Source organism: Nymphaea colorata, chromosome 6 (genome assembly GCF_008831285.2).
Source record: "Nymphaea colorata isolate Beijing-Zhang1983 chromosome 6, ASM883128v2, whole genome shotgun sequence".
NCBI classification, from domain to species: domain Eukaryota; kingdom Viridiplantae; phylum Streptophyta; class Magnoliopsida; order Nymphaeales; family Nymphaeaceae; genus Nymphaea; species Nymphaea colorata.
In genome coordinates, this window is record NC_045143.1 from 18,244,358 (window position 1) to 18,256,905 (window position 12,548).

The 12,548-nt window shown below is 41.7% G+C and overlaps 1 protein-coding gene across 1 annotated transcript; it reads right to left on the bottom strand.

Annotated features, from left to right (window-relative positions):
* Positions 1-412: 412 nt before the first annotated feature.
* On the bottom strand, positions 413-4,815 carry LOC116255824 (O-fucosyltransferase 20-like). Its single transcript, XM_031631861.2, has 6 exons — positions 3,960-4,815; positions 3,077-3,245; positions 2,391-2,480; positions 1,989-2,272; positions 1,425-1,683; positions 413-1,095 (listed from the first exon to the last, which is right to left on the bottom strand). The coding sequence occupies exons 1-6, from the start codon at positions 4,574-4,576 to the stop codon at positions 868-870; spliced, it is 1,647 nt and encodes a 548-aa protein (XP_031487721.1). The 5' UTR covers positions 4,577-4,815; the 3' UTR covers positions 413-867.
* Positions 4,816-12,548: the final 7,733 nt, after the last annotated feature.

The window sequence follows — 12,548 nt, forward strand, 5'->3', positions numbered from 1 at the left end:
TGCAGATGTTTCTTTCCTCTCTTTAAGAAAGTGCATTAGTATTCTGCTTTAATGATCAGCAGCCTACTTGGCAAAAAGTGGGGTTGTCCAAGCATACTTTCCATTCCGTTCTTGTTTCACTTGTTATTTTGTTCTTTTCTCTTTTGGTGGTACGTTGCCTTTCTTTAGTCGAAAAAAAAAAAATTAATTAACAGACATCACATGACCTCAGGAACTAAGTCGAGCACTCAACGCAAAAGACGAGATGAATTTGAACGAATTTAATGGATTTGGACACTTGCCCAGACGCAAGCAGATTTTCAAATGCGTGTCAACTTCAGTTTCTCACGATTCATAATCTTTTTATTCACATTTCGTATTCAGCAAGCAACAGCTACACCTCAGCGTCCAACCTTACTTCCTTCTAGCGATATAATACATCACAAAAAATATAAAATTATTAACAAAGAATGAAAAAATGTTGTACAGAATATTTATGATCCTAAGAAAGAATGAACAAACTGAATAAAAAAATCGAATAAATTAAGCACACCAAACTGGATGCACCGTCACCCCCACCTTCCAACTAATACACTTCACCGACCAACTGCTCCACTTGACCTAAACCAAATAGACCTAATCCATCGCCTAGAACAAGGCCTCAAAACATTGCTGGAGAACAAGTTTCTTAACGTGAAAATTTTGTATGAACTGCTGTTTTTGTTTCATGTGTATTGCCGCCACCGGCGGCCGCCGATCTGAAGACCAGAACCACCATCTGTTGTATATGTGGTCACCGTCCACAAACCTTGATGAGCTTAGAGTGGCTTCACTTTGCACGTTCTGTGTGATCTGCTGCTTGTCATTAATAAGATGCATGACGCCAATCTAACTGGCCGAATTGGACTTGCACATGCATTCTGGAACTGGATACGCAATAACATCCCGGCCCGCTTTCAGAGTCCTGATTTCAGGTTGTCCCAACGACTCCCGGTGCAACTCTTTTATAATTCTGTTAAATTCTAGTTCGGGAAGAGAAGAGTTGAGGAAGTACGGAAGCATCACCCTTTTGTTCGGGACTATGTATTTCCGATGGCCCGCATATGCCCTGTGACCCTGCAATTACCAGGCGGAAACCAGAAATTAAAAACGTGAGCAGAGGAAGGATGCCGTAAATATTTTTCCCGCATGAACAGGATCAGTCCAGTTCAGTTCAGAGTAAATAAGGATGATAATCGCATGATTATGACGCGAGCTGTTCACAGCTCTATGTCTGAAGTATAAGAGATCGGAGAAAGAAAACTGCAAATGTTCAGCTAGCCTCAGCTCGTTCTCTTTTATACACTCCTTACTTAGAGAAGAACGAATTTACCGATATGAACTAAACTACAGCGAGCGATAGATTAAGGACGAAGAGAAAAGTAATCAACAAATTAAACAAGTACCTGAATTACATGCCCCATGTTCCCACCATGGGAAGGCATGAAGACGTCACTGTTTACAGAGATGATGTAGTCGATGGCAGCAAGGAGGGAGGCTCTGTTTGCATAGGGCTCCAGCTCTCCAGGCATAGAGAGGTTGTACTTATTGTAGAAATGAGGGAATTCTCTGGTAATTGGTTCAAGGGCTTCCAAGCCTCCGAAGGGAACTCCTCCGGCCCAGTATATCCGCGCATTCCTTGGTGCCCCCAATGCTTTCAGCAATCTACGGAGAAGAGAAAGGAGGGTTTCAACTACCATGAACTAGAAAATATTCATTAAGAAAAAACCACAAATTCAAGAATAATTTGTGAACCAAATTCAGTTTTGTTTTTTGTTCCTTTTTTCTTGCGACAATGACATCGAAATTCGTTAATTCAAATATGTAGTGGTAACTATAAGAAGAACAAACTCTGTAAGTTCAAGAGAGTAACCAACTGAACTTGGTGAATTTCCTTCCCAAGAAAAGCTCGAAAATTTTCAAGCTTAAATGAATCACGATGAATAAAGGATAAGGCATGAAATATGCACCTAGCAACTTCCAAGGCATTCAAGGGACACAGCCCAGCCAGCTTCCGTTCTTGGTAGGTCATGTTCGATCTCCCCGTGAGAAGCTCCGGTCGAGATATCCTCTCTTGGGTTATCATCTCATCATGCTCACGGCTTAGACCAGGAAGGCAACCGGTCCTCACCCACACGTCCTTCTCCATTCGCAGGTGAAGAGCAATGTAAGGCCCCTGCTGCCACATTCTTTCTGCAAGCCTATTCCCCATCTCTCTGATCGGAGCCGAAAATCTTAATGCATGAAACGCCACCTTTAAACCATAAAAGTCGCGACATTGTCAGTTTAACGAAAGTTTTAATGGCCAATCATGATGACTGCAAAATAATTCACAGAAACAGAGCAAATATTCAGCAGAAGGAATTCATTACCTTGCACCGAAGCTTTTGGAGATCGGGAGGTAGATCTTTGGACAGTCTCGAATCCAAGCCTCTCAAGAGAAGGACGCCCTCTTTGTTGAGCTGCAGCAGGCACACGAGACAAGTTAACAGCAATATAAAGCAATCTAAAAGAAAAAAATGGAAAGGAGCGGGAGAAACATCGACATGATATCGGACACAGAAATAGTATTGATATTGAACGGCTTTAAAGTTGTTCATCATACTTACAGATCGCCATTTTTACGGTAATATAACCAATATCAGACCATCAGTGCAGGAAAATTTTAACAACATTATCAATTTATTTTTTCACTAATATAAAAAGTGGTTAGGCAGAAAATTGTAGTGAACATACGGTAAACAAATAACTGTGATCATAAAGTTGCAGAAGAAACAACTACTGTCGCTTTTCCACGCGAATTTTCAATTGAAGCGTAAGAGAGCCCGCCATTGCCACGACCGTCCAAAGGAACAAAAAACGCACACAGCTAGGGTTATTTCAGGACCACAGGGGATCGGACCAACTTGAGAACAACCAAACATGGCCGAGGCGAAGCCCCAGTGGCAAAGCTACAAATTTTCAGACGAAGAAGTCGCGGGTCTTCCACCGCGTTCCACAAGCAGAGCGCCAAAAGACAGTTGGACCAGAAACGATAAGCTGAAGAGAAGTAGCATACCCTTTTCAAGTAGCGGGAGCGAATCCACCGGGGCGAGACGTGAACCGGCGTACGCTTCTCCTCGACGGGCCGGGACATGAGATGAGTTGAAGGCAGAGATGATACGATTCGGACATCGTCCTGCAGAGCCTTCTTGAAATGCTCCACGTCGAATATATCGGAGAACTCGCTGAACAAAGAAAAGGAAACAACAAGCGAGAATCAGTAAACAATTTAAACCCGGTTTTAAAGCCACAGCAAGAACCAGTCGTCCAGGCTAAGAATGTGCTCGTGAAGACATCACTATGGCCATGGAAGTGCATTTTCGTGAACTTGGTGCGCGTTACGGATCTCAAGAAGCATATTCTGGTCATTTTTCATTGTCTTTTTTTTTTTTGTCACCATTTGGTTGCACTGTACGCGGAATCCGAAACTACGTCTGATTTAACGTTGGGACGAAAAGGACCCAGAATTTTCTGAATTACGACGGGAAGCCCCAGGGGCATCCGATGGCGATTCTTCGCTTTCTTTAGCGACTTTAAACACGCCGGGAAATGGCTCACTCAAGTTTTCCGGCCACGAATGACAATATCGTCATTTCAGCTCACACTGCGAGGGATTCCCGATTCAGAAACTACTGGTTAAGAACGAGAGAACATCAATGAAGCGCCCAGAGAAAACAACTTGGCGTCGTCATGGTTCCTCGCAAAGTCGGGCCGTTCCCTCTCAAAATGACCAGATTACCCTTGTGGTAGAGGAACCATCTCCCCTGTCCCACGGCAACGAATCCGCGGGCTCTCAAAAAGCTCGGCGATTATTCCTATGTCCTGAGGCGACCAGCGGATTTTTCCTTTTATTTTTTTGCTTCCGGCGCCGGCATCGGAGAGCGAGAGCCATTGCTTACCTTTCGTCCTCCCAGACGACGTTGACTTGAAGTATCGGAACGACGAGCGCCGCGCCGAGAATCCTGGCGATCACGACAGCGTCCACAATCTGATTCCTCTGCTGATTGAGCCCTCCCGAGACGACAACCATGAGGAACTTCCGCCTCTCCCGAGCCACCATCTCGCTCGTCTTCCCATACTCATCGCTGAAGCGGAGGCACGGCCGGTAACCCTCCCCGTCCGGCTGCTTCCAGAACTCCACTTCGTCCGCTCCGATTCCAGAAAGCTCGTGTGCCGGGAGCGGCGGCTCGAAGCCCATGCGCGTCGCCAGGGCGATCGAGTCAACCTCCGCAGCGGCGTTCTGGGACGGGAAGATGGCCTCGGCTGTTGTGCAAGGCTTGGAGGAGAAAGGCGGGAGGAAAGGATCGAGGTCGAAGCCGACCATGAGGACGAGAAGGAAGGTGAGGAGGGAGAAGAGGGCGAGCCAGAACCTCCCTCCGGCGAACAGGCGAGCTCCCCGGCGGTTCTTCTTCGGGGAGAGGAGGAGCGAGTTGAGAGATGAGGAGGAGAAGGACTGGATGAACTCGGCAGGGACAGAGATGTAAGAGAGCTGCTTCTGGTTCTTCGATCGCCACATTTTTCCGCAACAAAACTCGGCCTTCCTATTTCCTGCTTCCTACAGCTTCGAGCAAGGGATAGAGTCACAGAGAGAGAGGCTGTAGAGAGCGAGAGAGAGAGCAGCCTCCTTCTTTCTTCTTCGAGCAAGGTGGGGGGGGGGGGTGGGGGAGAGAGAGAGAGAGAGAGAGAGAGAGAGAGAGAGTTCTTCGTTCTGCGACTTCGTCCCTCTTATGAAGGAAGAAGAGTGACGAGTGAACACGGAGAGGAGCAAGCAAGGTGGAGACGGCAATTTTATATGGGGACTTGGCAGGAAGGTCAGATTCGTAATTTGCTTCAGATTTTTTCACTTGGCCAGCTCCCATGGATTTATCTACCGCTGTGTGTCCGCCACAAAGACTAAAATATCCTTCGCATTTATCAAAAAGTCAGACGCTGTTACTTCCCTGGCAACACAACATTAATTGGCAACTTTAAATCCAGAGGGTCCAACTTAACATGAAGCTAAACTCAAATACAGCATTCACAAGCATCTGCTTTTTCAGATGGATGGGAAGATGCATTGAATTAGTTTGGTCCAAAGCCAGATGTGATTAGTTCAGATTGGATATCTGATCAAACTGTATTAAAAAAAATTAACATCTAATTAAGAAATCATATCTAATCAGATTTACAATTGAATTTGGATTATATTCAAATAAATATATATTATACACAGTTTGAAAGCCCATTGCTAATAACAAGCACAAGTACGGATTAACATTAGACTCAGTTTGTGAACTTCAAAAATCGAATTCAGATGAAGAGAGTATGAATTGGCTTACCTGGTGAGGGGCATCGGCGTCATTATCATAATCATAAGGGTAACGAAGACTTGTTGGTGAAGTTTGCCCCAGGCAGGGTCATGGCTGACGGCTGTGGCCAACTCAGGGCCTCCTCAACTCAGGGGCAGATCCGTCATTTCGTATCTTTTTTTTTTTGCAATTTTGGTGAAAAACAGGAAGTGTGAAAAGTGGGGCTTTGCGTATTTTAGATGGACGACAAAGTCAATCTCGCAATTATAAAAAGTTGACGCGTTTTCCGGCTTTGACAAAAAATTAATTTTCGAAAAGACCGAGCCTCGGCGAACAACGTTTTGTTTTGACGAAATGGCTCTTTTGCGTATGGAACTCGCCTTCGGGGAGACTCGGCCCACGCAAGAACCCCACCCAATCGACTCGGACGAGTCACATACTACTGGCGATCCTCTCCTCGAGAATCGGATATCTCCGATACGATCAAATTCCATCGAAGCGCGTTGAGGCATCATCTTTCGCTCATAATATCAAACAGGGCTTAGCATTTTTTTTTCATAGGTTGTCTTTTTTTTCTGGCAATCCACAAGCATGAGATTTGCAACATTAAGATTTGTTTCCTCTATTTTAGGTACTATAAACAAAATAATACGAACTTGTAAAACAATTCAAGATCCGATTCGTATCGGAAGCAAAATCGCCGATACGGCAGGGGAGAGAAAACGAAACGAAAAAAAAAAAAAAAAAATCTTCGATCGTCTTTCGCCCTTTCCATCCGTGGGGCTTGTGATCGAAGCGGAAGTCAAAGTCGAAAACCGTCCACTTTAGGGAGATAGATCGGGGGGCTTGAGTTGAGGCCGTACCCGGGGGAGACAACAAAGCCTGGGCGCGTCTTTGTCTGCTTCCCGCTTTGCAATATTCCTTCCCTCCCAACCCCCTCGCCCTTTTCGGCTCCCCTCGTCAAGCAAGGGTAGATACTAGACATGGGGTTGGGGCAGCTCCGTAATATGCGAAGCTCTGGAAGGGCGGACCCGTAATTGATTGACCGAACCGTGAGCATTAAACCCGCAGGTTTTTCATGTGAAGCATCGGCTGCCCGCTGCCAGGGAGGGGGTGGGGGGGGCCCTTGCCAGCCTGGCAGCGTCACGCCTCCTGGGGGACGCCAGGCTGTCATTCGAGGGCCGTTCGCCGCCGTACACGTGTCTGATAGGACGTTTCGCGGCCGTCTACAGCTTCACGCTTTTTCTTGAGATTCTCCTTATTTCCTTTTTCTTTTTTTTCTCCAACCATTTTTGAAATTTGAAAAAGGAAAAAATGGAAATCGCGCTTGGATCGTTATGAGCTTTGATCGGGAAGGAGGTCCAACTCTTCGACGGGTTTTCTTAAATCAGGGCTGGGAATCGGGAGGCCGGCTCGATGAGAATAAAATATATTTTTTTAAAATAATTTTATATATAATTAATTATAATAAGAAATTTTATAATAAAATAATGTTTAAAATTAAATTTTTGAGTTCCAACTAGATAACTTATTGGATTGGCTCCAAAACTTAGTCACTTCGATTTCAAAAAAAAAAAAAAAAAATCAAGAAACTTAATGGGACCGTACGCCGATCATGTGTCTCGATCCTTTGGCAAGGCTCGAGACCAGTACGGGCTGAGAGAGTAATGGGGACCTTTTGATTGGGCAATAAAATTTCGGTAAGCCAAATCGTGAAACTTAAAACTTGGATTTTACTGGGAATATTAATGGATTTTGGATTCAGATCAGGTATCAAATCCAATTACTTCAGTAAATTGGATAAATAAAAACATTGTAACCTCATACTAAAAATTAGATAAGATTCGGATTTTGAAATGACATATAATCGTATTTGATTTTGGTTTTACGTAAATATTGGATGGAATTCATAGTTAGATTTAGATTTAGTTTCAAAAAAATATGTTATCCTCAAATATCAATGCATTTCAAAAGTCGGTCTTCAACCTATCATAAGTGTTTCAAATTTTAGTTTATCGGATCTAGGAATCCACTCAAAAGTGGAAACTAAAACCCACATTCACATTATAAATTTAGTAAATGAACTCAGGTATGCTATAGCCTTCTTTATGATAATAAAAAAAAATTATGTCCATCAAAAAAAATTTTTTTTTCCAAAAAGTGCCGCTTTAAAATCCAGCAACAAAAGTGAAAATAATTTTCTCGAACCTTTGAGTTGATAATTGACGGAATTGCCCTCGGCGGCACTTTTGGTCCAAGTGAGCGTGTGAAACAAGGTGAGGGGGCCCCATGCCTTTCGGTTCAACCTAATTAATATTCCTCCCCATAACCCGATACGGCCAAACTCATCAAAAGGCTGCATGAAAGTCGAATCCGATACATTCGGAATTTCAAACCCGATAAGAACCCTGCCTGCGTGTGTCAACGTCCGTCCCGACAATCGGCTCGTGCCCGTCCGTGTCCACTGCCGAGGGATGGGCAAGCGTAGCACGCCAAGCATCGCGAGTCACAATTAGTTTTACCTTAATACCCTTATCAGTTATAGTACCCAGTTATTTAATTGGACCTGAACCTTTTACGCGCAAGGGTTTTGAGATCACGAGGCTGACAGAGGTCTTGAGTTTTATTCATATTTTAAAAACAATTTAAAAGATTTTAGTTTAATATATATATATATATATGTGTGTGTAATTTAAAAATTTTTATTTTAACTCTTTTGACAAAAAATTGCTGGCTCCACCCCTGCCGATAAGCAAACACGATTTAACGGCAAAATAATGTTTCCGATGCGGCACCTCTCTTCATGAGAGTGGTTCAGCAGATCCAAACCAGATACCTCGACCCCCTTCGGGGTGCTTTCGTCCGCGCGAGAAAAACTACGCAACAGCTTATGCCTTCCTTTCGACTGTGGAAAAGAACGCGCGCGCCAGGCTTTTTCATGTCCTGTTGTTCCACCCGGTTGGGTGGGGATGCCTTTGTCTTTTACGAAAAACAAAAGCGTTGTACGGTAATTTCGTCACGGGCACTTCTTCACTCGACCGGCGAGTCGTGAACCGGCCCCTTCCCAGGCGGTGGGTCCCACAGCATTGAACCCGACGTGGAGGTTATCCATTCGTCCTAAGCGGGCCCCACAGGCGGGCTTCCAATAGGTTCGAACTCGGAGTAGAATAATGGATCGGGCGGGTTTTCGTTCTTTATGCTTTTTCAGATCACTTGCAATCCAATTGGCTGCACGAGTATGAAAAAAAAGAAGGAATCGCGAGGAACGAGAGGACCTGATGATGACGTCGTCTGGAGTGGCTGGATTCTGCCGCTGCTTCTGCGTTTGACACGGGCTCGTGAACTCTGGCGCCTATGTCAGAGGGGAGGAGAGAGAGAGAGTTAGCCCGTTTGACAAGGACCTGATGGTGAGTAGTGGATCTGAAATCTTAAATCCAAATCTCTGAATCGGACTTGAAAATCCGCTACATGATGAGAAAGTTGCACATAACACTTAATAAATAGCAAGTAACAAGAGAAGGAATGCAATCAAATAACTTTAGTTTATGAACGCAACTACCGACTAATAAACAACGTCCTTTGGGTTAATTTATTATATTAAGCAGCTATAGTTTATTTTGTAGTGACATTAGGTGATGGTTAGAGACGTGCTAAACGAAACAATCCAGAATCAGGTGATCGAGAGCCGATTCAGCCAATCCAGAACCCAAGTGCTCTAAGATTCGGTTGCATTTGATTGGGTACTTAACCCGTCACTTGGTCTATTTGCGATATGGGTTGGTGAGGGCAATTGCGAGCCAACTTCCTGGGATCCAAAGTTCACATGGCTTCTTTCCTGTTCTTGCTAAGCTCACATGGGGAGAGTGCCTAGAGATCCAGATCTGGGGTCCGGACTCTCGACTATTCCAACACCGCATCTTAAAAGTTTGGCCCGGATTCCAGCCTAAAGTTGGCGGCTTCTCAGCTGGCGCCTCGAACCGTGCACCTCTCCAAACCTGCCTATCCCACTCATCCGTCATTTCATAATGGTTCCTAAAGAGTACGATTAGTTATTCCTTTTTGCATTTTAAAGTAAAAAAAAAAAAGTAAATAAAGTAAAACGATAAAAAAAAAAAACACAAAGGGCAGCCAAAAGGACATAGAAAAAAATTATATGAAATTTGAAAAAGTTTTTTTTTTTTTTTCGGTCTTTACAAACTGCAAAAACACTGTGCATCGCACATAGGAAATGGTAATCAATAGGTTGGATTGGATTCAATTCAATGACCCGTCACTGGACCCGGACATGGGACCTATTGACCACTGCAGATCGTCAGATTTATTCTCTATACAAGTAGAAAAAGCTTTTGGATTTGGAACTACATGATCGATCTGGGTTTGCAAAAATACACAGTACATCGTACATCTTTAATCAGCTTTTTCAAAAATTCGTTTCAGAACGCAGTTAAAAGATTTTAAATTAATCTAGAAATGATAAAACAAAACCAACCGTTTTTAAGGGGCGTTTGGATGATGGGTTTTGGAATAAAATCTAATTTTACTTATAAAACTAGGTTTTTTGAGTGAGTATTTGGGTACATTAAAATTGAGCTTGGTAATAACATTGTTTTGAGAAAACTCGGTTTTTTAAAAAGGGATTGAAAAGCCTGGTTCCCTCAGGTTATTTGTAAAAAAAAAAAAAGGTTTTAGGTGTATCACTCAAACAAAATAACTAAAATATTTTTGAACGCAATAGATCATTTGATAAGCCAATGCTTTTGTTTAATAGTTAACTAATTAGTTATGATAAATTGGATCAAATTTTGCAGTTTTTTTCTTTTATAGTACATAATAAGTAGGCTTGGGCATTGGTTCAGCCTGGCTCGGCCTAAAATTTGAGCATGGGTCCAGTCACATGCTTGAATTTTGAGCTTGAGCTCGCCTTCTTAAAAAAAAAATACTAAATATAAAATAAAATTTTTTGAATATAAAATATAATTTTGTAATAAAATGTATATCATTATTAAATAAAATAATATAAAAAATTAATCAAGCCAAACCGGGTCACATCGAGCCAGCCCCAATACATTATATGCCCAGGCTTATCCAGATTCTGGGGTTTTTTTGATAACTTTGTTTCTAGTGCACTCAAACACACTTGAAATGACATTTTGAATTCAAACTGAACCGTGCATCAAAAAGGAACCCTAAATTTTTTACAAAGACTAAACCATTCATTTCAAACAACAAAGAGCCATTCCTAAAAAGAGTAGTCAGTGGGGTTTGGGACAGATTGAATCCAGATAATCAGAGTTAGGTCCAGAGCTGGCAATATCTTTTTCTAAGTACTCCAAGAATCCATACCTAAAACCCATTTCGACCCAAATCATAACAAGCACGATTCCTCAACCTTCCGCTAATGGAAATAATATAGTAAGAAAAGCCAAGTGCAAACTGAATCTTACGTGCAATAATGCGCGTGTAAAGAATGAGTAATGGTATTTTTTAGAGATGCACACAAAAGTTGGGGCTTCGTGTTCTCAGAATCCGAATATTTTTGTTATGATTAAAGAGGGAAAAAAGTGGAAGCAATCATATAATTTTTTGGAGGTGACATTGGGAAGCGCATCAATCTTGGGCGTATGCTTGAGGCACATGTGAAGCTTTCAATTTATGGCATTTTAAAATTGCTAACTGGGCAACCTTACAAAATTGTGAGTCAACTTGATCTCTCTCTCTCTCTCTCTCTCTTTATATATATATATATATATATATATATATATATATATATGCATTTGGTAAAACTAACTCTTTCCATGCAACGTAGTTAACAAATGATTTCAAAATATTACTACGCTTTTTAAATTAAAAAATCCACACCATTGTCATGATTTTATCATTTCTTTAGTGGGATCGGGTTTTGAATCGTCAAACAAAGCATCTATCAACTTATTTTCTTGATTTTAAAATCAACGGTTAAAGATGCATCAAATTTTAGTCTTAAGAAAGCATGTTTTGTTTGAGTAATAGAACTGCATGCAGAGATACTGATTTATAAGCCCTCACCGGTTTGGTATAGCCGGTTGGTTGGGGGAGCAGATATGTGATACCGGTCGTTGGTTCGATTCTCATGAGATTTATATTTCCTATAAACAAATGTAAAACCAAGCAGTTAGGGTGGTCGCCATTAGTTTTATGCCATTGGGAGAGTGATAAAAGTCCACATTTGTACATTGGGTTGTTTCTTACGCGATATTTAACAAGGAAAATGACCATCGGGTAAATATATGCTTAATTTACATGATCAGTTCAAAGTAACTTAAATGATAAGATATATATATATATAATGACATAATTTTTTAGAGTCATCCAACCATCTAGTTAAAACTATCTGATCTATAATGATGAATAGTTAAGAAAAAAACGAAAAAAATGGTGATGAACGTTTTCATCATCTACTATTATTTGTCACTTTTTTTTCTTAATAATCCATCGGCTTCAGACGAACAACCCTGGTTAGATGAGTAAGTGAATCTGAATAAAAAGAGTCACCATTCACTCATACAAGTGAGCGATATTTAACAAGGAAAATGACCATTGATTAAATGTCCGCCAATTTACAAGATGAGTTCAAAGCAATTTAAATTATAAAATCTCCACTCCATTGCGTGTATATATAAGTAAATCCTGACAACCAAGTGTTGAGAATATTCAAACAACTGTTTTCATTTATCTCCAAGTTAAATTTCCAATGGTGTTAAGTGGGGAAGGTGATGGCTTTCTCGCTCAGTAAACAAGAGAGCAATGTTGGAAGCCTTATAATTTTATTTATAATGCCATGAACGTCCTTATGGGACAGGCATCAGGCGTCCAGCTTCATGTATGTACCTCAAAGCAGGGAGCGGAAGCACAAAGTCGAAGAAGTACTATTATATTCTTCAGGTTTTTAATACATAAATGATTCACATGCCTTTACATTTTTAACTGACCCACTCACTCTCACACACACTCTTTCTCTCTCTCTCTCTCTCTCTCTACACCGTATCACTATCTCTCAAACGTAACAGTTTCTTTTATATATATATATATATATATATATATATATATATATATATATATTGAGAGAGAGAGAGAGAGAGAGAGAGAGAGAGAGAGATAGAGAGAGAGAGAGAGAGAGAGAGGGGTTAAGCATTAAATCCTTGGCTGCTTGGCAGGTTGAAG